Below are 27,059 nucleotides of genomic sequence, written 5' to 3'. Positions count from 1 at the left end.
TGAGTCGTAGTGGCTTAGGATTACAGGTAAAGTAAGTGGTACCGACGTGGATTCTTTGTGTACGTGTCAGGGTTTGCAGCTGATGGATCGGACGTGTGGCAAACTGCTTGAAAGTCTTAGGATTGTAATGCATTGCTTTGTGTCGGGAGATGAGCTGTGTAAAAAATATGATGCTCTCCAAGCTTTGGATATTTCCCCAGTCTATATTGGCCGTGACATGCATTCTGGCTAAATTGTTCTGATGGAAATAGCATTTCTGCTGTAGCGGTGATGAAAGCACGTGTGCAGAAACACTGACCGTGTTGTATTTTACTTTGTCAGCGACATTATCATTTTCATGACCGCTCTTCCACCTAAAGATGCATTGTTTATTGCTGCAGCAGCATTTCTCTTTTTAATGCAGAGGCTTAGCTGGAGGGACCAGTGGCTGAACTGGATTTGTTGTAAACAAATACAAAAAACCCTCTCTTTAATAAATGTTAAACAATAAATGATCACAATGATACATTGTACATGAGTCCAGGCCTTTTAGGATCCTGTGATGCAAAACATTGTTGAATACGATCTCATTTTACATAATAGGAACATGTGCACACAATTAGTGGGTTGATCGATCGGAAGGTAGGTCAATTATTAATAGTGACAAGATACTGCACGCATATGTAAATTAATAGGTAGGCAGGCCAGTAGGTAATATTAGCCATAATGTAAGTAAGCAGGCAAGTAGATATGTAGGAAGGAGCATTAAATGAAGGTTGCACATTGTTAGCATTTATCAGAAACAGAATTTGTATGTAAAAAAATAAAAAGCCACTATAGTTGAAATTACTCTCATACGGTATGAAGCTCTGCAGTGATATGATCAACAGCAAATCATGAGGTTGCACCCCGACATAAAATAAGTGTGCAATTCGTTGGTAAGGAACGATGCAATTTGTACTGATAATCGCTAATCATGGTAAAACTGGTATACAATTGCTGAGTAGTCTTAACCCTTAGATTATGGCATGGGAGCACACACATAATTTTGAATGTGCATGCTAGTGTAATAACCGCCATAGAGGGTTCACGTGGGGATTGGCTTGCCGGTCCTGCTTGTAGCCAATAAGGGTTGAGATAGGGACCATGGCCCAGGCGTGATCACGGCATGTCATCAGGAGTGATTGGCCTAGCCATTCGGGGCCCCAGCTAATGGGGAGCCGGATGAGGGGCGTGGTCCCGGGATTGACAGGGAACCATCGAGAATGGTCGAAGCTGTCCATGAACGATTGGCTGGGGGGACCACGTGACGAAGGGATTAAGAGAGAGTGAGAGAGAATGATCGAGAGCAGACTGGAAACTGACAAGAGCAAGGTCACGCGCGGACGGGGGCTCTGGGTGCCACGTGCGCGGTGGGGACTTAGTGCGAAGTCTGTCCTCTCTCCGTTGTCTGCCAGCAACGGAGAGTGAGTGAGTAAAGTGTATTGTGGAGTGGAAATAAAAAGGACTGATTCCGAAGCCGTCTCAAGAAGGATTATTACACTAGGAACGGAGCAGACTGTGCGCATCTTGGTGCTGTGCGTGTTTGCGTGCAGCGTGCGGCTCACCTTCAGCGAGTGAGAGAGGGCGTGGAAGTACCGCCTGTTTGCCTCCAGCTCCTCCCAGTCAAGCTTCCAGCAGTTGGTGGGCTTGAGTATCAAGGGCAGGCCGAATAGGACTGATTCGCACACTCCTTCTTCACTCACCGTGCTGCAAACCTCAGCAAGCATAGCCATATTCTTAGGTTTTTTCGGTAAAGTCACGTAGGTAAAAAATTTAAGTTAATAAAAGTAAAATAAAAATAAAATAAAAATCACGACGTTTCGGAGGCAACACAAGCTCCCGTCTTCAGGTGGAACCGTCACAGCACGATAGCTGTATAGCCAGTTGGCACAACCGCAACCACTGAGCCAGTCAGCATGGGTCTGATGGCTCAAATCCAGCCACTGCCCTGCAAGACTATGTTAGAATTACGTATTATGTATGTTGAACTTATTTCGCACCATATATAGCCAACCATGCTAATCGGTTACCAAAGCATGCCAGATGTGTGCAGGTGCATAATTTTAACTTGGCAACTTGTATTCATGACGTAATTTATTTATGTATATAGGAAGTTAGTGTTGTTGAATGTTTGACCAGTTCACTTTTTAACACGTATTTCGTCTGTGGGAGAAAATGGGAATATTAGGAGAAAGCCCATGCACATGGGGGGGGGGGTGGGGGAGGATAACACTCATAGATCCACAGAGATGGGTTCACTAACGAGCTTGTCCACATCATATCCAAATGAATTTTGGAGTTAGACAAATCCTGGATTAATGCTGTACACCACCATTTATAATAACTTGAAAGTGGGGTCGGTGGATCATGAAGAGATCAAGTGGCCATCCATGTACAAAGCACATAAAGAGTAATGACTTGCTTGTAGGAGATGTAACAACAAATAAGTTGTTTATAGTTTGAATGTTATTCACATTTGATTTTTAATCATGGTACCAAATCACCCGGAATGCACTCAATTTCAACAGAGCCCAGAAGCTAAGCTGATTTTATCCTGAATATTTATTTTAATGAGTAACCACCTTGCATAACAGGGGTTAGAGACTCTGGGGGTATATGGTGCCCACCAGAGGCTAACACAGCAAAGTTCATTATTGCACTGTACTTCTTTGCCCCCCATGATCAATGCTCCTTGTGTTCACAAAACCTGCATGGATCAATGTGGTAGAGCAACATCCAACAATCCACATGATCTGCACGGCATGTATCCAGCAGTAGATTGACAAAGAGCTATTTACGTGCACCAATTTCCTCCCACATTTGAAACATTACCCAGGAAATCTTCATAAATCTCAATGCAGGACCCTCCTGAAAAAGATTCTTTAGAGTCAGTGAGGCTTTCCTGTATCAATAAAGCATTATAATAATAGTTATTTAAATGGAGGAATGTTTAAATCTGATTACCTGTACCTCATTTACCCATATCCTCTGTCGTTGCTGGTGAAATTGACACAGATCGAGTGGTTAAATTGGCGGCAAGGCCAGAACATAACACCCAGCATCCCTTAACGCTGTCACATTATATTAAGAGTGTGTTCCATTACGCTAACCGGCTCGAGTGACTGATGGTTTTTCCCACACAAGGGTAAACCCAAAAATATAACGTGGTTACAGGCCACCGTTTGGAAATGCATTGTCTGTTAGTAAAACACATAAGTGGCCGACTTTCACTTTTAGCAAATCATTCTGTTTGTTTTTGTAATGTTTTCTTCCAATTATATTCAAATTGCACTCTTGGAGCCCTGTCATGGGACATATGGAGCTCCCACAATGAGCAATGCATCACTAAGTGTCTGGGAATGATACCAGAAGGTGACATTACAGACATCGGTGCCCTCAATAGGCTTCTCTATCAACGTTTGGAGCGCACCTTTTATAAGCCATGAAAATAACATTTGTTGGAGGGCCATACAACCAAAATGGTGTAATTCTCAGAACTGGAATAAGCTGCATTAGGTAAAAAAACCATGTTAATGTGATAGGGTTTTTTTTGCACAGATTGAGTTTGATTTAATTACAGGTGGTTCAAACCTGGATTCGAACTCTTGAGCTCAGTTGTCTGCTGATTGCTCGAACAAAGCAAAAGACCCTCGAGCCAAACACATTCCTGCGGAGGGAGCTGGTAGGAACGTTGGGTTGCTCGGTCAATGGCCAGGATCAACGGCAGCGTGGTGTATTCCGCAAATATGGCCGACTGTGAGGGCGGGCACAAGCCGGCGTGAGTAGGTTAAACGTTGAGTTTTATAAGGGCACCACGGGGTGACCAGCCCCTCCTCACCCAGCCCCACCCCCACACTTCCCACCCAGCCCCTCCCCACCCTCCCCACCCCACCCAGCCCCTCTCCACCCAGCCCCACCCCTCCCATTTTTGGATGCACGACGGACGGACAGAATAATCCCCTGTGGGCTGGTGTAACCAGGAGGTTCCTACCAGTATAAGCCAACCACTATTTTACATCTTACTCTGTGGGAGAGTTTGACCACTATCACTGACCAAATGAATCTCTAGCTTGTAACTTTGAAGCGTAGTTCATAGCACACAAGTGGATTATTTTCCTTTATGTTTTGCAATCTCGATATAATTTATGAATTTTAAAGTGATTTAAATTTCGATTGAACGATTTCGTGACTGCAGGGATTCATATTCTTGGTTCTTTCGGTAAAGTCACGTAGAAGGGAAATAATATAATAATAAAAATCAAACACAATAAAATAAAATTCTCACGTTTTGAGGATGGCTGCTTGTGTTGTGGCCGAAACGTCGTGAGAATTGTATTTAATTGTTTTATTTTATTTTATTATTTCCCTTCTACGTGACTTTATTTAAAGTGATTTGTTTACCTTTCCTATAATTGCACTCCTATCGTGTTTTGTATTGTTTGTTGTTGTTGCATTCTGACCCGTCCCTATTGGACCTCTGTGAAAAAGAGCTTTATAGCTCATCGGATTCCTCCAGTATAAATATTCTGATTCTGGATGGAACATAAGCACTTTATTGGTCTTTAATGGTGCTTTCACGTGTAGCTTTGACATGACTACAAAGTCATTATTTTTCCATGGCTACCTTTTTAAATGCTATAGCAGAGTACAATATTATACGATCCAATTTTAATATATAGATCTTTAAATGCAATGTCATCTCAAGACTGCTTAATTAAAGTCCAAGCGGAAACTTCGACTGAGCGTAATGAGGAATTCATGACAGATGAGGCATTTTCATATTTGAGAACATCATCCTAATTAACCCCCATTCACCAGATTATGTAAACCTGACACCTGGATATTGGATTTTTGAGAACATTTTCATTAGTGAATGCTGAGCACGTTTGCAATGTTTTTAATATATATTTTATGTCGAGACTAATGGTAGCATTGCTTCTTTAGCTACTAAACTGGATTGTTTTTTTTTCTCTCCCAAATACCTTTGGTCTCTGGTCAAATTGCCTGTCCGAATAGAATGCAGAATTGTGATCGTACTTGTGAACCTATCTTGCTCAGAATGAGAAAGACAGAAGTGGTCAGTTATGTTGGTGGCTTTGAGACAACGGTAACATTTCTCATTTCCACAGTGGGACCAATCTCATCGTAGAACCACTGTTGATTTTCCACAAGGTGATTGTTGAGTGAACCCAAATCACGATTTGAACCCACAACCTTGCAATCACGAGCGGAGCGATCTAACTGCAGCACCACCTGGACAGATAACTCGGTGGTTTCTCACAAATATGAGCATGGGAGGTCCTCCTTTTCGATCTACTGTTATGAGCCTTTGAAATTCCACATTCCTATAGCAGGGGTATGCATTCCCATAGAAAAAGCGTTGTAGATTGCTTACCTCAATGAGTACACCATATTTCAAAACAATGACATTGTGTAAATTTGCATGTAGATGGGTAAACATTTTCAAAAAAAGTCAAGTTATTTTTTGTTATTATACACCTGCATGCATATCCCTAAAACAAAGCCCATCAAATGTTATAGATTGAAGGCATATATGTAACTATTGCATATAAACCATGAATAGGAAAGGCCTGTGCACACTGAAATATTTAGCAGAGGCAATTTTATAACCTAAAGTGAAATGGCATTTTGCTGCTGTTGACGTTCCTGCTCTCTTAAGAAGACCACAATGCGAGCGAAATGTGTGTGCATCCTGTAGAAACATTTTAAATAAATAACAGTGCATTTTTCTGGTCTGGCTTGAAGTTCAAAGTGAAACTGTACACTGAGTTTTATTTTTGTATTGCACTTTGAAAAAAAAAAGATTCGTGCATCTGGCTAAGAAATGGCTTGTGTTTGGTTTTGAATCTTTGCATTCATTTTTTTTTTGCATTCATCCATGCTCACTTTGAGTCATGATCACAGGCAGTCACAATCAACGCGGTACAATTACGACAGACTAAATGGGAGCAGGGTGAAGTCAGTTCGTGAATGTCACTTAGACGCCCATATTATTTTTGGCTAAGAAAACAACCATTCAGCAGAAGCGCAGAAAAAAAGTATGATGTTCCTAGTGTTTGCGAAATAATTAAACCAAAGTTACTCTTGGCACTTATACCAAAGTTTAATTGAAAAAAAGTAAATAGTTTATTTAATTATTAAAAGCTCACCATGTAAGTGCAGAACACTAACTGTACTGTCAGATGCGATCACAGCAATCCAGCTGATTAGTCAAATGAAGTTCATGTCTGCAGATCTTGAAAAAATAAATGAAAGACTGAATACATATGCACCAGGTGTGTTCCCAAACATCTAACATTAAACGATGACATTCTTGTAATAACGGACAATTGTGAATTGTGGCTGGGCTCAAAATTTGAATATAAACCACCACTTGTACAACGTCCCATGTATAATTGGCACATGCAGCTGCAGTGTCTATTTTTTGACGTTAATATTGATTTATTTCCCCAGCAAATCTTTCCTGAGCTTTTAAGACTTTTAATAGAGGGTTCTGCCTTGGGATATTTGGCTTGCTTATAATTTTTTTCTGAATGTGGAATTAATGTAGAGTGCCCAGAGAAGATCCATGCTTATGAGATTGCACTCAAAACTCCACTAAGAAACCCGTCAGAAACTTATTTGCTGGATTGCCTCCTATAGGCATCACCTCCATTTCCTGCTCGTTGGTGTCTCTCACACACAACTCTGTTCCATCTCTGTGCAATCCACCAACTCCATCTTCAAGATGCTGATTTATAGGTTGAAATGTAACAATTGATGAATTGCACATCAGTGTTTCCATGTTATTTTATTCAGTCATCGATTATTATAATATCTGTTTTGTGATTGCTGTGTGTGTAGATTCTGAAGTGCTATTAATATAGATTTAATATTGCTGTAATTGCATAGAGTACGATTCAGAAAAAAAATGAAAATAACAAGTATTCCTAAATTACATGTGTGCACCACCCACACCAGGCAATAAAGCAGTTTCAGTTGGCCACTGACACGCGACATTTTTGTAGAGAGGGGCAATTGTGAATTTCTAGTCTGCGTAGTCTACTCATATTAAGCTTTGCCAAAATTCCAATCTTTTCTTTTCACATTCATAATTCCCAGCTTTAAAGTACATGGGCTCACAAAGCAGAATGCACTGTCTCTAATGTCACATTTAGGTTAAAATGTACACCTTCTTTCCACCATGACCCACCCTGGTTATGGCGGCATGCAGATAAGCACATTTAATGTGAATGGAATGGTCCACAGTTAAAACTGACGCTTGTAAACATTGTAATTAATGTGCTGCTTTGGTTATCAGGCTACCACCATTTGCCATTGTCTACCTTTATGATTGTGCATATTACTCATATAAAATGCCCTCCTGAATGTTTTGTTTGAATCTGGTTGAATGTAATGTTTTAGTAGATATGTAAATGCACCAATTTAGAAGATGGATCTGTCTAAAATTATACAGACTGCTGTTTTCACATGTACTTCATCCAAATTATATGCATGCTGGTAATTATTTTTAAGGGGAGGCTTGTTATTGTGAGTGAGTATAACGCAGTTTAGTGATTAGTGATTTAAGCTAAATGGAATGTTCGTGAAAATCATAGTGTTTTATGCTTATATTCAAACATACTTAACAAGTGTGCATGCTATAAATATAATATGAAATACGCCACATAGCTATACAGTATGCCAGAGGTGGGACAAAGTCATTGTTATGCAAGTCCAAGTCGAGTCGCAAGTCATCAAATTCATGACTCGAGTCTGACTCGAGTCCAAGTCACATGACTCGAGTCCACATCTCATAGGTGGGACAAAGTCATTGTTATGCAAGTCCAAGTCGAGTCGCAAGTCATCAAATTCATGACTCGAGTCTGACTCGAGTCCAAGTCACATGACTCGAGTCCACACCTCTGCAGTATGCATAGTGAAATAACATTTCATACAAGCAAAAGAGGACCCTGGAGCCGGCCCAGGACCCGGTGGCAGGACTATGTCACTCGGCTGGCCTGGGAACATCTGGGAATTCCCCAGGAAGAGCTGGAGTTTATCGTCAGTGAAAGGGAGGTCTGACCCGCCCTACTCAACACGCTGCCGCCGCGACCCTCATCAGGACAAGCGGATTGAGAAACGAACGAACGAACAAGCAAAAAACTCAATTCATTTCCAATATAAAAATTATTGATGCACCAGTGGTTGTAGAAACGGTTTTACTTTGAAACTATTGCAACCGATGTGAAAATATATTACTTTTGATGCCTCGATTTTACAATGCCTCTCGGAAATTGTAAAATAAATTCAGCATTAAATTGCGGTGATGGCTGATTATGAAATGGGCAAAGATTATGAAAGCCACAACATTTTATTTGATAGAATGTCTCGCGAGGCTGCACTGATCGAGCCAGGCGGTACGATTGGCACTCCAATGCAGAAGGTTGCGAGTTCAAATCCGAATAAGGGGTCAACTCAGCCCTACACCCCTCTGGGATTGATAAAATGAGTACATAAGCACCACCCTATTGTAAGTGTACAGTGATTGTCCGATGAATGGACGTGCCTATGCCATAGAAATCTGGCATTTCCTCCACTTGCTGAGGGTCCTGGAGGTGACCACTGACTCCGCTCGTTTGCACAAGAAGACACTTTGACAACAGTCCAGTGAAAGCAATGTAGATTTTACAAATGTTTTAGTAATGTGTTACATTTAGACATATTGTTTTAAAAGGCACAGCTCTAAAATGCATGACAGCTCTGCATAAACTGTACATCATTGGAACCTAATTTGCGTCATCTGGCAACACCATGTGAGACTAGGCTCTAAGGAAAGCTGTCTCGGGTGTGGACCAATCAACTTCAAGGACAGTGAAAACATTATCAGAGTTGTGTTTTTTGTTTGCATTACGACTGCAGGTATTGTGGTCTATGCAAACATGACTCCTTGTAAAAAAGGTGTCAGTTTTGTTGCCAGATAAAAGGGTAAAAACCAATGATCAAACTGTGCATCCTTAACAAATATGGCACAGAATCATGCATAATTAGCCCTGATTAGACATACACCTGAATGACAATGAGTTGCCTACATGAAGTAGATCAGCAAGTAGGTTTCTGACAGGATGTCTGGATATCAGAGATGCAGTGTTCACCCCTAGTATGCTTGGGCTTTTCTCTGAGTACTTTCTTTTCCTTCCACCAGTGACACAATTTAACTTTTGATTCCATCTGGGAGAATAATTGGTCAACTCAGCCCATAATCTCTCAAGGATTGATAAAAGTAAGATGATATAACAACTACTTCTGAAGTCACTTCGATAGACAGGAATATGCCAACTTAAGTTAAAAGACAATATGAATGTGATGGGTTATTTTGTTAAGCTTATGGAAACCATCACCTGATTATTTTTGATAACCCAGCTTAAACGTGGGTGGCTGAAACCTACATTTGAACGCAGCAAACTGAGCAGTCCTCATATATTAGCCCCCTAAACCATCTAGTTACAATATGGCTTTTTACTGCAGAATATAGAGTGCAGAGTGCATTCTCATATGGGGTCCCACTGTGGCGAGATCTTAACTACCTCACTTGGTATACAAGAGTTTCTTGGGTTCGATCCCAACCCTGATGCCTGTATATTTGGAGTTTGAACAGGTCTCCCCATTGTCGTGTAGATTTTTCCCCGGGCCCTCCAGTTTTCCCTTCACATTTAGAAACATGCGTTGAGAGTATTTGGTGGCTATCCATTTTTTTAAATTTAGTTTATATTGTATGTCATTGTACAGTACCTGACAGCCTTGAGGTGGTGAATGGGCACCAAGGCAGCACTAGACGATTTTCCAGTCATGGGAGGGATGCGTTTCAAAGCTGAGCCCTCGATGTTCAGCATGAAGTTGGTGGTACCCGGCAGTAGAGGTGGGTTCAGAATGGTCTCCTGAATATCACACTTCAGTGTGACTGTGTGCGTGCGTGCAAGTGTGTGTGAGAGTGTGGGTGTGGAGAGCAGTAGCGCAGTGGTTAGCATGCTACGCTATAAATCCGGCGACCCAAGTTTGATTCTCGCTCATAGCCAACACCAGTGATGGTTATCTCAACCAATCCTGTGTCTCCCATAGGTTGATTCAGCCTCAAATAAGTACCTGGTGTGATGTGTAAACATTGCCAATAGGGAGACAAAGGTAGCCGGGTGTGGTGCTGGCCACCCACCCCCTTGTGTGTCATGCTGGCTGTTATAGATGCTTGCAAACGGCACTTTGACAAGAAGCCTGTAAAGGTTATATGGGGGATATTTGTCTTTGTCTTTTATCATCATTATCACACTGCACAGAAATCCCAGCGGCCCTGGTTCAATTCCTAACAACATCCTTGGCAAGTGATTTATTGACCTCTTGACCTTTTCTGGGCCTCTCTGAGGTCAACACAAACATTTTTTGTGGTGGGCAAGCATCAGCACTGGGAAGACAAAGGTGGCCAGATGTGGTGTTTACTACACTACTGCCTCATGAGCTGTATCGGCCTTAATAGTTGTTCGCTGGCTTCAATGGGGAATCTTTGTCTTGCAATGTGAAGAAGAGTGCTTGAGAGAATGAATACTGCAATCACGATGGTCTTTTGTTGAGTGAAGCTAATGCTAATTTGAGGAACATAAACGGATTTCGTAATGTGTACTCTTTATCCATCAAATAGGAAGACATGAGCCCCTGGTTCTTTCTACTTTATTGTTTTCGGGAATAAATAGTTTATACTTTAGTTTTTTACGTGGTTGTTTAGTAACTGCAGCTACATACTATTAACATTCCTTCCCTTTGTTAATGCTACCCCCATCCCCTCCCTTTGATGCTGCTAATCCTGCATAATGCACGGGCATAATGACTTTGAAACCCCCCGCCCACCTCCTACGCATTTTCCATAAATATGCTAAATTCCTCTTGATATGCAAATTATTTTGTCAAGGCGCTCTTCTTCCCCCCTCCAACCCAGCTTAAATATACGCTCCAAGCTTGGTGGTGTTTCATTCTTCACCTGAGGACGGCTGCTTGCGTTGTGGCCGAAACGTCGTGAGAATTATTTTATTATGTTTTATCTTTATTATTTTATTACTTCCCTTCTACGTGACTTTACCGAAAGAACCAAGAAGATGAATCCCTGCAGTCACGAAAGCTTTAAATCGAAATTTAACATAACTTTCATTACCCTTTCATAAATGGTTGGCCATATACATGGAATTAATGACACATTGACAAGGATATTTCTTATTTTTGCACAAGTTAAAGGTTCTGAGAAATGCCACGGTAAATGCAGAGACTAGCGGTCAGCACCAACTCCTACCACTGGCTCAACGGTGCTAGCAGCAATTATTACCAGCCCATGTTCATTTTAGCAGGAAGAGACTTTTGACTTTGAAATTGCAAAAGAAAACTATCGTAAAAGTAAAATTCTCTTCCTATCGTTTTGTTTTCTGTCTACATTGTTAGAACATAGTGCTGAGGTTATTTTACTATGGTTAAAAGATTTAAATTGTTGCATTCCACTCAACCATGGACCTTTACCGGACCAGGGCGAATAAATAAAACATCACCGACCGACCATAACAGATTGTAACATGAAATGTTGATGAGGGCGTTAAAGTGCACATCTAGGAGACAGTTTAAAAAAATCATAAACTGGCATCAACAGACAGTAAAAAAACCCAAAAGTGAAGTGTTACCACTTGCCTACAATACACAGAAGCGCTTGACATTCCCCAGACGCCTGCCTTCTCTTTTCAAAACTTAAACTTGTCATATACGTGCGGCCTAACGGCTTGCTAACTGAAAGGAGGCAGCAGCCGAGAGTTGCGAGTAAAAGCTAGGTCGGCCGTGAGCTAAACTACATGGACAAAGTCAGCACTGCACGCAGGGCCACTGAAGGCTTATCCAATACGATTTGGATCTGTAAAGCATCTAAATGCAGCCGCATTACCAAGAAGTTGCACAAAATAGTTCGGATGGTTTATTTTTACGGAAAGATGAAGACTTTATGATTGAAGACACATTTCAAAGAACTGACAGTCACACGAGAGGCCAGGCAGGTGCCTCCCTATAAATGAGTTGAGTCGGTATGCTGCTTCCCCACTGAAAACTCTGCCCCCTATAAAAAGATTATCAGGCAATCTGTCGTTTAGCTACCCATTAAAACATCCTTGGCACTAAGTCAATAAAATACATGTCCTTACTGTGCGGGCATTACAGCTTTTATTATTCAGCAGCCAGCCTATACAGCACGTTGGCATTAGGTTTGTAGCATGATACCACCTGATGCGGTCTCCTGCTGCCACTAGGCAATCACATGTCATGCACAGGTGGGATAGTGCCGCAATGTGGACTGCATACTGATAGATGGTGTGTTTTTAGCGTAGTTTAGATACTGGCTATACCTTTTACACAAGCCTCCCTAAAGTAATTATCCTTCTATCATGCTAACTGCACGTGATCAAATTTCATTAATCAGAGTAAATTACTTAATCGCAATCTTGAGAGTAAATGTTTTGGAAACTAACTGCAGGCAACTGCAGCAGTTATACCTCTGAACAAATCACACGGAATGTGCCCAATCTCATCAGATCTCAGACGCTAACCAGGGTTGAGTGTGGATAGAGCTTGGATGAGTGACCATCACGTACAAACAGGTTGTCATGGGGCCTGCAAGGCTAACTGGTAGAGGGAAATACTGCTGTGTAGGTATTCGCAACTGTCTCGATATATTTTGGGTATTACTGCATGTCCAGTGTTGTGCTGTAGTTGCAAATCCATGCTCTTTGTCTTCTCTAACCTGCACTGACTGCTGTGGTTAAGTATGGTCAAATAACTTCCATGGCCCATGCAGTATGGGAAGGTCCAGATTGACCAAACATATATTTACCATAATCAAGGTATTCTCCAGATTATAAAATGCATATTTTCCCATATACTTAAAAATAAAATATTTCATCTGATATTACATTTTGGACCATATTTGGAAAACTTTATTAACTCCTGGCACAAGTTTGCGGTGTGTCTTACCTTCCGGAATGTCTTATAATCCAGAGAATATTGTAAACAGTACATAAGCTATGTTTATCGACTGTAAATAACAAGCATTATGAAACAAGTCGTTGTGCAAAAATAAAAAATGAGATTGTATGTTGAACTTCTTTCTCACCGTACGTAGCCAACCGTGTTAATCGGAGGTATTGGAGTGCTGAATAACTGTGGTAAGCATATAGGCCAATGAAAATGGATGGTTAAATTCCAAGAACTAAGCAGGCATTTTTATGGAACTGCATGTTTAAAGTTAACAACTTTAAAGATTACAACAAAGCCCTTTGCACCACCTAGCAAATCCCAAGCAAAGTGAATTAATATTTTTTCCTCAATGAAAACCATATCTGGTTTCTATTAGAGTTCAGTTTTCTCTGTACAGTACTTATTTAAAACATGTTACTTCGTTTATTCGAGGTCTCTCTAGCATGATTATATATTGCCTTTTCAGTAGCCTTTCGCCTTGTTTTAAATAAAAGCTACTCGGTTCATTTTGGCAGTCATTCACCGACGTTCTAATTAGAAAGAGCAGAAATTACTCCAAAAAATGCCTTTCTTTCCATTCACTGCAACTTAAATCCATGAAAAAAACTTTCAGAAGTATATCTTCTTGGTTATTTCGGTAAAGTCACGTAGAATGGACAGACCTGTTCTCCACCTGAGGACGGCTGCTTGCGTTGTGGCCGAAACGTCGTGAGAATTATTTTATTATGTTTTATTTTTATTATTTTATTATTTCCATTCTACGTGACTTTACCGAAATAACCAAGAAGATGAATCCCTGCAGTCACGAAAGCTTTAAATCGAAATTTCAGCAGTATATTTAACCCAGTTTTGAGTAAGATATATAGAAAACATTTGCATCCATGTTATCAATGTTTAAATCCCTTCTTACTCAAATAAACATTGCTCATTTGAGAAAACAAAATACACTGGCCACATAGGTGTGGGTTGTGAGTGTGGAATTTTCCAGCGACCCTGCATTTGACTCTGGAGTTATATAAACCAGAGTTCTCTATTCAGTCATTTCCTTTTCCTCACTTCCTTTTCCTCACACTTTATACCCTAGCTGGAGACTCGGTGACATTAATTGTGTTTAAATGTTTCCATTTTTAGGTGGCCTGACAGCTGGCGTAGTAGTTAGTGAGCTCGTAGCTAAGTTAATTTTCTCAGTCGACAGTTCTATTCCAGCTAATGCGCAGTAATTTTGCAATGGAAATATAAGCGGCAGGCAATGTGCAGTAACGTGTCTCGTCCCCTGCTTGTGGCCCAGTCCCAGTAGTGGCACTTCCACATTCCCATGCAATAGCAAATTAAACTCATTATAGATAAAAAAAAATACTGATATGCTTTGATTTAATATAGCATATACATTTAATTTATACACACGAAACTCAGTCCATTATCGATCCAAAGTGTTTTTTCTGGAACAAAATCCTAAAAATCTTAGATGTTCAACAGCTCTAAGCTGCACTGTACCAAGAACAAAAACATTCCCGTGGTTTTCACTTATCCTCTGTTCATGCCCCAAACACCTGCAATTCCATCACTTCAAAATGTCCTTGGTTACTCTTCAAACTAAACCACCATTTAATGCTGAGCTGTCGATTATTTATAACTTTACTTGCAATTGCAGTTCACATATATCCTGGTTTGTTTTCATATGAGGACTATAGTTACACTATTTTTGCTTAACGTTTCTGCAACTTTATTGAAATTATATTATGATCAGCCTAAAATAATCTTCCTGTGCCGACTGACGTTCCAGGGAATATATTATTTAACGTTAATGGTTGTGCAATATTTTTAATTTCTAACACTACAGTGGTTTTTACTCTGATTTATATTTTCTTCAGCACTGCACTTTATTTTCATTGTTTTGCCTTTTTTATTTTGGTGATCCAGGTCACTCTTGCAAATGAGACAATCGTCATCTATTTAGTTCTCATCTGGTTAAAGAAATAAAGTTGAACTTAAACGTGACTGCATCTCAAGATGCTTTAAAGACACAGTAGACATGTATAATTATTAATAAAGAGACCGAATCGTAATATTTATTTACGTATACTGGAGGAATCCGATGAGCTATGAAGCTCTTTTTCACAGATGTCCAGTAGTCATATAGGCAGAGGGAAACATGAAGGTCTTGAGCCTGGACATGAAAGAGTAAAAGGGAGATGGCAGCATGGATGAATGGGGCAAAGAGAGTTCGACTATAGAGGCAGCAGAGCAGAATGAGTGACCTCTCAATGAACGAAGGTTGACTGGGGGCTTCAACAGAAAGCCTTGGTTGCTGGAGTTGAAAATGTGTACAGAGGAGTAGAGTGAAATTAATATAGTGGTGGAGTGCTTATTGTATAGTCCTGGACGAGTTGTAGAAATTCCACATTCATATGACAGAGGAAAGTCACCCCATGGGTCAGAACTGCTTTTTTGTGTTTAGTTTGTTGTCCTTCCCCCCACACTTACGATAAGCACGGTTGGCTACGTACGTTACATACATACTTTACGTGGTATGTTGCGAGTGTTTAGTGTTTACAAGTGCACATACTGCGTTTCTGGCCCATGCCACCGCCGCTGAGAGCAGATGGGAAGATGAGATGCAGATGCTCCCAGTCGGTCTCGCAGTCATGTAGCCAGCTCCTGAAGAAGCCCTCCAGGACCACAGTGCTGCCCTCCAGAGTTTGTACGTCAATTAAGCTTGACAGAGAACCGTCTGTGAGGCACATTACATTTGAATAGCAGAAGAGATGGAAATGTAGTTTAATAAATTAATACATCGGTCTGTTAAGCTCTTAAATTATCTCTTGATTTGTCTATTCAAAGATCTATCAATATATGTATCTGTGTCTATCGATCTCAGTATTTGTCTGTCTACGTATTTATCATCTAGCTGGGTGGTGTTGTGGTTCATAATTGTAATGTTGATAGTTGCAAGTTTAAATCGTATTAAGAGGTCAATTTATGCTGTCTTCCCTCTAGGGTAAAAAATAATAATACCACTTTGTGGGAAATCACCTGTATTCATTGAATGGAGACTCACCCTAGACATCGAATATGGAATTAAAATCCTTGGCTCAGGGTTGCCATATGACGAATTGGAATAGGGAGACATTTAAAAACTTTAAAAACTAAGAAGCAGGTGGAAGCCCAAGGTCGGTGTGGTAAAATAAAATGAGGAAAAAAGTTCACGTCATTAAATTGTCGTGTGTAAAATTAGTTGTAATAAAAGCGAGCATGCTTAAACAAGTCAAAGTGACTCCATGCTCAAATGACTGTTGAGCAATTCCCATTTCCTTTGGCAGTTCAATGGTGGAAAGTCCACATCTATTTGGAGTTGATTCCCAACTAAGATTTCAACTCAAGACAACCCTCTGATTTGTGAGTTTGGTGCCCTGCCCGTGTCACCTGTCGAGATGGTCACCGACGACTGCTATCAAAAAGCATAGGTGTAAAAAAGTTTTTGCTCACTTCAATTCAGTTGTGCTTAGCACTGAGGTTCTTCATCGGAAAATGGACAGACGGGTGCAAACATTTGTATGGGACAAGTGAAGTAGTACAGTCTAGTGGTTGCTGGTAAAACAGGCCGTATTGAAGAGATATTCGGAGGGTGGGGGGGTTGTTCTTTGATCCAAGCCCAATCAGCAAGGTGATGTTGGTGTTGAAGTGTGAAATCTGCTCGGCAATATGCCGTCAAGTAACATTGTTCACTTTTCAGACATTCCTGTTATGTCTTAACAGAAATGTAAGCCTTCCTCGATTATTAAAGCAACAACTTAAAGGCATTCAATAACCTATTTGCTGCGCTGGTTTGCATGGAGTGAACAGTACAATGCCAGATATAATTACCCAGTAATTCCTCCAGGGAATAACCAAAAAGTGGATGGTAACGACCCTGCAACATAATTGGCATTGTTATAATCAAAACTTGCTGGAGACTTAAAATGTATTTATTAAAAGTAAAAAAATAACCTCAATCCATTTACAGCTACAAAAACGCAGATCTCTCTTGCAAAAGGGAGAATGCATAACGAGCTGTTACCTTGTTTAATAGAGACGATGATTAATTCGTTGTAATAAGTTTTTTTGCATTGTAATTTTTGTTTGGGAATCTTTTGCCTTGACAGCAGCATACTGTACTGTGGTGCACCACATATATTCAAATTGACATCGCTTGGTAGTTTGGACAGAATGTACATCTGCCTCCCAGATTTCAACAGAGAGTATTGGCTACACATAGGTTCCAATATTTCATCCAATTTTCCTGAACAATAATATGCTCCAGGTAATCCGAGCTGAGAAATTATGCTACTTTCTTATGAACCAGTGTGAGTCCTGAGTAATGCACACATAGGGGAGGCAGATTTTACAATTTTATCAGGACAGTGGTATGTTAAACAATGCACAGAACATTATAGGTGAAGCATATGAATGTCTCTGATAAAGTCATGAAGTCTGTTCACCTTATGCACAGCACACATCTTTTTCATTATTATTGTTATCATTTTGTTTCCATCATCGCTGTTTTATGATGGTACTCATTTTTCGTTGCGGTAAACCTTGTGATGAAAATACGTTAAAGAAAATACATTATAGCATATCAGGGACATCATCATAACCATTATCATACGCATGAATAGTATGCAGTGTGCCATCAGGCCAAGATTTTTCTCAGAGCATTTCAGCAGCATAACACAAGGACTTGTATTCACATCATATAAAAGACACTCATTTTGATGTAATTCCAAAAACCATTACTGCAGGACAAATCATATATGGCCTATGTTAAGAGTAGGCCAAATCACCAAATGCTTCATGCTGGGTAATTCCAAAAGTTGTACCTCTTTTCCTTCCAAGTAGAAGTGAGGTAGCATTGTTGATCATAATGGTCTGTTTGTTCGTGCAGGTGCAGCATTTGTATATGGGACATGCTGTGAATTCTAGAAATGTCTTCAGACCATAACACAGGTGTGGCCACACTCATTCAGCCTTTTGTCAATCCACTGCTGGATAAAGACCCCCCAAGCTATGTCGCTCATGCATACTGTTTGACCATACTTCACCATGCTGGTTTGGTGAAGGGACAGGGGTTGGGTGGGACAAAACCATTTCAGATTTTACATGCAACTGATGCTATCCATGGTTGGGAATCGGATGTAGGTAGCTGGGTTCATAGCGCAGCATGCTAGCCACTGCATCGCCATCATAGTTTACCTAATAAACCCGCAATGAGAAGTATTGATGGGATGTAAGTCATCTTCTTGGTTCTTTCGGTAAAGTCACGTAGAATGGAAATAATAAAATAAAAATAAAACATAATAAAATAATTCTCACGACGTTTCGGCCACAATGCAAGTATCCGTCCTCAGGTGGAGAACAGGTCTGTCGAGGAGACAGAGTCTGAATGACAAGCCCCAGGCTTGTGGGAAATGCATATCTGCATTTCCCATAAATATGCTAAATTCCTCTTGATATGCAAATTATTTTGTCAAGGCGCTCTTCGCCCCTCCATCCCAGCTTAAATAGTCGCTCCAAGCCTGGGGCTTGTCATTCAGACTCTGTCTCCTCGACAGACCTGTTCTCCACCTGAGGACGGCTACTTGCGTTGTGGCCGAAACGTCGTGAGAATAATTTTATTATGTTTTATTTTTATTATTTTATTATTTCCATTCTACGTGACTTTACCGAAAGAACCAAGAAGATGAATCCCTGCAGTCACGAAAGCTTTAAATCGGGATGTAAGTCGCTAACGTGTCTTAGTGCAGTACTGTAAGTGACTGCTATGCAGTGCAGACCATTGGTGGCAATGAATGCTGATGGCGAGGGCATCATCTCTGGGCTGCTGAGGCTGTCTTTGCTGGTGTCTTCTCTCAGCGCCAAGCCCTGCTCCCCCAGGTCCGTGTGTACCAGGTCCACGCAAACCACCTGCACCCTCTTGAGGTAGTCGAGCTCTGCACTGGGCAGGAAGCTGTGAAGCAATCTTATGATGTTCGCTCTGTCCGACCACGTCACCACGGTCACCTGAAGTAAGTGTAAGGGGGAAGGGGGGGTAGGCGTTGATGTGGTAGGTTGTTGGGCAGTATAGATAAGTAGATATTGGTATAGCTATATCTACAGGTAGTCCCCGACTTACGATGGTCCGACTTACGATATTTCGATCTTACGATGGCAATAGCGATATGACAAAATTGTTAAATATTTTAAATTTCGCGCGGCAGGCAAACGCAGCAGCGTACGAGGTATGATACTGTACGTTGGGACGCTGCCGGGATGTACTGTACGCATATAGTTTCTACAGTACGGTACTGTAAATTGCTCTGTTTTGCTAAATTATCACCATTCTTTAAGACTCCTGGGTAGGCTAGGCCATTTTCGACTTATGATATTTTCGACTTACGATGGGGTCGTCGTAACGTATCTCCATCGTAAGTCGGGGACTACCTGTATATGGATAGTATGGATTGGTAGATACATATATATATAGTAATAGAGGTATGGAAAGTTGGGAAAAAATTTAATTGGATGGACAAATGGGCAGACTATGGATAGATATTAATCAAAAGTATCTCCTTACTCCAATGAGTAATGGTACAGTGTTCATCTGCTTTGGAGGCAATGACCTGTTTGTGTAAATTCGAAATTTCTATGGCAAAGGCTAGTCTCTCTATAGATGAGCACTATTAACTTCCCACAAAGTGGTACTTGTTTTATTAACTCTTATGTAGACTCCCCGATGGGGTTTTAACTTGCGACCCACAGATGTGAGTTGAGTGCTCTAACCCACAGTGCCAACCAGGAGGATGACACAGAGGCAGAGAGGAATAGATACACTTCAAATGGATGAGAGCCCATTGATAAATGCACCTCTATTGCTGGATTATGAATATGGGCATCACACTTGGCTGAGTTATGAATGCTACACATAATCATCACCATGAATCAGTGTATTTTTTTTAATGCAAAGCCATTTACAATCACACATTTTTTAAATAAAAGGCCTTAAGCAATCAATTTCAAATCACTTCAGGATAAATGATTTGAGCTTAGCATACTTAGTCCAAATATGGATACTTTAAAATGTGCTCATGGTACCAGCACAAACAAAGAAAAATATCCTCTGTATATCCTTAACAGACTGTTCGAGCAAGTGCTATTAGCGAGGACCTATTAAGGCCAGCACGGCACACGAGGGGGTGGGTAGCCAACACCACTCTGGGCTGCCTTTGTCTCCCGAGTGCTGATGTTTACACATCAAACTCAGGTCGCTGGGTTCGTAGCGCAGCGCGCTAACCCGCAGACAAGCACACACATAGTGTGTCTACTCTGAATAATTTCCCAAGTTTGTTCCATCTGGTGGATTTTACTCATTGGTAATTCCATGCAGTAATTACAGGGCTACTGTGGGAATCAAAGACCTGACCCCATAAACATTTAACTGGCTCAGTGGGGAGCATGCTGACCACGAGACTAACCCAGCAACACTCTGCTCTTAGTTTGGACACAGCATGAGTATATTGTGTTTTATATTTTATTTAACCTCCCTGTGGTTCATATCGAGTGAGTGAAGCATAGCAACAGTTCACAATATTTGAAGTGACTTTACATATTTTGTAACAGTTTAACTTATTTCCTGCTTAAATGTCGGGAGGTCCTAATCTTCTGTTTACCTTCCTGAGCCAGTGACAGCAAACATTCCCTTGTTAAGGGTGCCTCGTTGACATAACCACAATTGGCTTCCCACAAAGGTGGTACTCGTTTTAGTGACCCAAAAAGATGGCTATTCAATCCCCGAATGGGTTCTGAACTCACAACTTTTTGCTCTAACCAGTGTCACCCGAATACATTTTGCAATTATATAAGCGATGAAATAAAAACACTGTGATATGGTATATAACAACATGCCTTGCTTTCTCTCTACACACTATTACCTGTGATGGCACTTGTAATACGTTGACACTGATGGGGTTTGTATCGCTTTCCTGATGATAATAGCGAGCTCACTAAAGCTAAGTGCTTCGCAATTTCGTCAAGAAATCAGCCTCGTATCATGCTGGGGGTTGAAATGCTAGTCGAAGCCAAAGTAAAGTCAACACTCCCTCAGGGGCTGCATGTTTATTTATTTCTAAAAATGCCACTGACACAGAGCCGTCAGGGTTATACAATCTAGGGCCGGGGCAAGATAAATTTAAAGCTGTTGAAAGCCAAAGAACATAGGGAAGGAGCACAGATTGAGAGGTGTGTGGTCAACAGAGTAATTTCTTGCATTATGGACTAACTGGGCTAATATTTAGCACTTCAACTTGTTTGCCGACATGTATGCATTTAGTGGGTCCATGAGGGATCAGAGAGTCTGTGAGTAATTTCCTGTTTGGTCTGTGGATCAGATCTACCACTCAAACCATAGCTGTGTTACATCACTGTCAAAATAACACAGTATGGACCATAGACGTGTCACCAGTACCAACCCAAATGTGCTGCAGATTACGGTTAGTGGTGACAATTTGGTTGTGTGCAGATACGCATTAGTGATGAACCTTTTGCATATTGCGTACGTAGAGTTTTGACACCACTGCCTACCAAACACTAAAACCATGCAAACATGCTGTCGAAATGAAAAAAAAGAGCCTCTTGACATTATGCCAAAAATGTAAACAGAACTTAAGTATGGCTTTTAAAGCATTTGCTCTCAGTTGTTTGAGTCAGAGCTCTTCAAATGATGATTTTTTTTTTGCTGCCTGGCACTCTACTGCAGTGGTGCCGAATAAATCAGGCAGCTTAGCGACCGCGTGACATAACAGCATAGAGGGTGTAATTTGCTTCTCAATAGATAATGATGTTGACTGTTATAGCTCACCTTGAGCAGAGGGTTCAGAGATCCGAGCATAAAGAGAGTGGTGCTCGCAGCGCCGATTATGTAAATCGGCAAACGGCACTAAAAATAAGTGAGCGAGGTAGCTGGATGGCTTAGGGGGTCTGATACCACGTCAGAGCATGCAGCAAAGCACTGTTGAGACCCTGGTTTTGAATTTACGTTTCAGTCACCCGCGATTGAACTAGGCAATCCAGTATAGCAAGTAGATGGTTTCATATTCTTAGGTTTTTTCGGTAAAGTCACGTAGGTAAAACATTAAAATTAATAAAAGTAAAATAAAATAAAAATCACGACGTTTCGGAGGCAACACAAGCCTCCGTCCTCAGGTGGAACCGTCACAGCCACGACAGCTGTATCAAGTAAATGAGAGATTGCAGGAGCTACCACTCCGTTTATATAATGGTTGGAGAGGGGGGAAGGGCCAAGTACAGCACACTTTTTATTCGTCGTGATTTTTATTTTATTTTACTTTTATTAATTTTAATGTTTTACCTATGTGACTTTACCGAAAAAACCTAAGAATATGAATCCTTGCAGTCACGAAAGCTTCAAATCTAGATGGTTTCAGCCCAATCACCAATGACTGAACCAAAACAACCACATTATATTTGCTTTTCCAATTATTTTAGCAGAATCAACTCTGTAGAATAATTATGTTTGATGTAATTGTCACGTGAGCAGGGCATGTGTACATGTGCACCGCCTAGTGTCAATAAGAGGCAATTTAAAGGGACCTCATCATGGCCGGCATGAGGGTTGTTGCTACCCGTGTGACCAGACAGAGCAATATTTTGTACCTTGCAATTTGCTTAATACCTTCCATAAGACCACACTAAATCACGGTCGTGGCGGTGGAGTTTACACAGGGTGCCATTTCACATAAGGCCGGCCCTGGACTTCATCATATTCCAGGGGATTTTGTCTGACAAAAAGTGATATACCTTTGACTGTGAGATTAGATTGTGTTCCTTTTGTTATCGTACTGCATGACTTTGATAGCAACAGCAGCGCTCACCTCAAGCATAAACCTCTTCAGGCTGCCGTTCTGTCGCAGCTGAAGCAGGTGGTGTTGGAAGTTAGCCAGAGCATCTTGCAGGGCACCTTGGAGACCGTCCACACGGCGATCCACAGGCGCCACCCTTGCCAGTGATCGCAACTCACGCAGGCACTCTTGTATGCGTGCGTGGCCGCCCTTCACCTGCTGCGTGAGGCAAAGTCATGCAAAGCACACGTCGACAGGCCCATGCGTTGATCCTTGCACTACCTCATACTAAGTCAGTCTCCATTGAAATTATGCATTGCAGCAATAATAGTAATAAATCTTGGCTTAAAGCCTTTCGTGACTGCAGGAATTCATATTCTTTGGGTCTTTCGGGAAAAGTCACGGAAATAGGTTCAAATTAATAATCAGGAGGAAAACAAAGAATATAATAATAGTAATGTTATATTCTTGGTTCTTTCGGTAAAGTCAGGTAGAAGGGAAATAATACAATAATATAAATATAAAACAATGAAAATTCTCACGACGTTTCGACTGCAACACAAGCAATCATCATCAGGTGTGAAATCCACAGCAATAAAATTTGGAAAAAAAAATTGGCAATTTTTTTTCTTACTGTGGATTTCACACCTGATGATGATTACTTGTGTTGCAGTCGAAACGTCGTGAGCATTTTATTGTTTCATATTTTTATTATTTTATTATTTCCCTTCTACGTGACTTTACCGAAAGAACCAAGAATATGAATCCCTGCAGTCACGAAAGCTTTAAATAAAAATAGCAATGTTATTTATTTATTAATGAAAGCCTTACTGAGTTGCATTACTTTTTTTCAGAATGTATCTGCATTAGGATGTTGATACAATTAATTTTTAAGGAGTGTTTTCACGTGAAAAAACCAGAGCATTTGAAAAAACTCTAAATGTATGAGAGGATGATACTAAAAAAATCCACACATATCTTCATGACCCCACTTTCTGCACTGCCATCTCCTGGCCAACGTATACCCCAGTGGATTTGGGAGTTTCAGAAATCTGTGTACCACGACGTATGACAATAAAATAATCATGATCATGGGCCATGGTCTATTCACTGCTGGATAAATGCCTCCTCACACTATCAGCATCCCTCATGGCCCTGATCCATCTCATTCTGGCACATGAATTGACCTCATTGCGCCATCTCTGTGCTGCATATCCACTCGGGTACATTCTTTCCTTCGCCTACCACTGTGTCACTTGTTTTGCTGAAAGACCATCATTCCTTCTAGCAATGAGTCATGTCCAAGCTCATTGACTTAAATGTCAATGTGATGTTTGGCAAAAAACCTGGAAATGTCAAGAGTGTAAGTGCCCTTGTGTACAGATGAGGTCGAGGTGCCTTTTATCTCCACTGGCGATAGTGGCTGGTTGTGAGCTTACATTTCAGCTGGGGTGAGATTCAGCCCATTGTCTCCCTGAGGTTAAATACATAATTACTGCTTTACAGAAAGTCAAAAGTGGTTGTCCTATGGATATAACGGGCCTCACGATATACAGTCAAGCTCCATTTATCTGGGGTAAACGGCAGGGCGACAGGTACCCCAGTTCCAAATATCCGGGGTCCCAATTGGGGATTCACTCATTTATCTCGGGAGCGTGACCACAGATAACCCGGACGATAGGTGTCAAAATGTTAACTACCTCACCTGGTATACAGGAGGTCGTGGGTTCGATCTAGACCCTCATTCCCGTATATTTGGAGTCTGCATGTTCTCCCCATGGTCAACGTGGATTTTTCTCTGCGTCCTCCAGTTTTTCTCTCCAAATTTACAATCAATATACGTTTAGAGTATGTGGATGCTATACATTTCCACCTGATGAGCCACTTCATTGAGCTATCAATTGTGGCCAGGTTGCACCCGAAAAAGAACTATATAGCTCAAGTGGGCCTTACTTGGTAAAATAAAAAAAATGTGTTTAATTAATATTCTTGGTTCTTTCGGTAAAGTCAAGTAGAAGGGAAATAATAAAATAAAAAAAATATTAAACAATAAAATTATCACGACGTTTCGACTGCAACACAAGCGATCATCATCAGGTGTGAAATTCACAGCAAGAATTTTTTTCTCCAAATTTTCTTGCTGTGGATTTCACACCTGGTGATGATTGCTTGTGTTACAGTCCAAACGTCGTGAGAATTTTATTGTTTTATATATTTTTTATTTTATTATTTCCCTTCTACGTGACTTTACCGAAATATCCAAGAATATGAATCCCTGCATTCACTAAAGTTTTAAATAAAAAAATGTGTTTAGTTCAGTATAGGATATTTGTAAGAATCTCGCCCACCTGTGACACGTGGCTAAACCGTCACCAAATGGGGCGTGGCCAGCAAGCACGGGTGAGGGGACTCTCGAGGGCATTCTTTGATGAAGTTTAATCACACGTCACGGAACAATGTCGAAGGTCAGGTGTTTGCCCCTCAGGCACCAGTCCTGTGGGGTCTCTCCTAACAAGATTGCAAGAAAGCTCTCTTCCCATAGCCATCGCTTTGAAAGCAACTGCTCACCTGCCCAAAAATAAAAGTAGTCATTATGAATAGACATGGAATTTGCACCACTGACTTAGAACTATTAAAGCGCTCATTTTACCAGTAGGACACTACCGTACTTCTTGACATTACATTTATATACCTGTTGAATATCTTCTCATACTCAACCAAGCATTTATTGTTGCTCCTATCCATTGGCCGACCAGGACCAGTGGCAGAAATTCCATATTCCTTTGATGGGAACCAATCTCACCATAGGAGAGCCACTGTTGACTTCTCATTGAGTGGAGTAACCTCACTAGGAGGTGCTCTTTTTACAGACCCCAAAGGGATCACAGGCTGAGATTGACCTTGGCCGGGTTTAACTTTCAATCTCACAACTGGGATCCCTGTTGCTCTGTCAAATGTGCTATATCACAGCCCACTCTACTACGCGTATGCAGCACTTTATTATTTTTGTTTATTGTCTCCTTTCAGAATTGTGTTTTATCCAAACACCCTTACATCCCCTGTTGTATAAAAACATCATTGTAAAACAACTGTGCTTCGACAATTCTCTTTCAAATTATTTCACCTTATCTTCCCTCCATTGCACAGTATCTTCTAATGAGATATGTTCAAATGCCTTATGAACCCACATTGTAATATTGTTTAATTGTGTTTGTAAATGTTTCCTTATAATATACAACTTTTACTCATACATCATTCGGCCACGTGGTTCCATTGTTAGAGCTCACAGCTCACATTCGGAAGGTTGCAAATACAAATTCATCCCACCTATCATCTCTCCATAGCTGTTAAAATGAATACCATGTTGTGGAAAACCAGTACACTATTTTACCTATGGATAGACTAATCTCCACCATAGGAATATGTAATTAATCACTGGCTCATGGCTGTAAATGTGAAATGAGCACTACCCTACACATGTTTTGAGATAGAAATCACTCTTTGTTTTTTTCGGTAAAGTCACGTAGCTGAAAACAAAATAAAATAAAACTAAATTAAATCACGACGTTTCGGAAGCAACACAAGCATCCGTCATCAGGTGTGACAGCTCCAGCAAAATTACTGTAGCGTATAGTTTTGCTGGAGCTGTCATGATTTAATTTAGTTGTTTTATTTTTATTTTATTTTGTTTTCACCTACGTGACTTTACCGAAAAAAACAAAGAGTATGGATCATTGCAGTCACGAAAAGTTCAAATCTAGGATAGAAATCCTATTGACATTTTATCACCACCAACATAATAACCTGCTTGCAGTGCTCTAACCTGCACAGTGATGTTCAAATTGGCTTGCCACGGTGAATCTAGGTAGGTTTGTCAAAACCACACACACTCGAGGTGGCTAGAAATTCTGTTTCCCAATCATTGGTCTCCCCTCTCAAAATGAGCTCTGCAAAAGCTATTTGTTGAAAACCATAACGAAAAAAACAATTGTCTTCAAGTGGTGCTGATGGAGCCTGCCGCTCTTTGCTGTTGAGATTGAAATACAGCTAATACAGTACTGCCTTCCATTCAGTACCACTGTCATCCTTCTTTTGATGCCCTTGTAGAATTTTTGTTGTCAG

General features: G+C 40.8%; 1 protein-coding gene across 1 annotated transcript in view; it reads right to left on the bottom strand.

Annotated features, from left to right (window-relative positions):
• M1AP (meiosis 1 associated protein) overlaps positions 1 to 27,059 on the bottom strand; it is a 43,844-nt gene that overhangs the window by 10,678 nt on the left and 6,107 nt on the right. The window contains exons 2-6 of the mRNA XM_078617382.1: positions 22,971 to 23,156; positions 18,879 to 19,104; positions 15,635 to 15,799; positions 9,814 to 9,982; positions 1,587 to 1,728 (exon numbers count right to left, since the gene is read on the bottom strand). Of these exons, the coding sequence (XP_078473508.1) occupies positions 1,587 to 1,728; positions 9,814 to 9,982; positions 15,635 to 15,799; positions 18,879 to 19,104; positions 22,971 to 23,156 (888 nt within the window). The remainder of the gene's footprint in view (positions 1 to 1,586; positions 1,729 to 9,813; positions 9,983 to 15,634; positions 15,800 to 18,878; positions 19,105 to 22,970; positions 23,157 to 27,059) is intronic.

This window comes from Lampetra planeri, chromosome 53 (assembly GCF_965212315.1).
Source record: "Lampetra planeri chromosome 53, kcLamPlan1.2.h2, whole genome shotgun sequence".
NCBI classification, from domain to species: Eukaryota; Metazoa; Chordata; class Hyperoartia; order Petromyzontiformes; family Petromyzontidae; genus Lampetra; species Lampetra planeri.
Note: the sequence above shows the minus strand (reverse complement) of the source record. Positions and strands in the feature narration are given on the sequence as shown.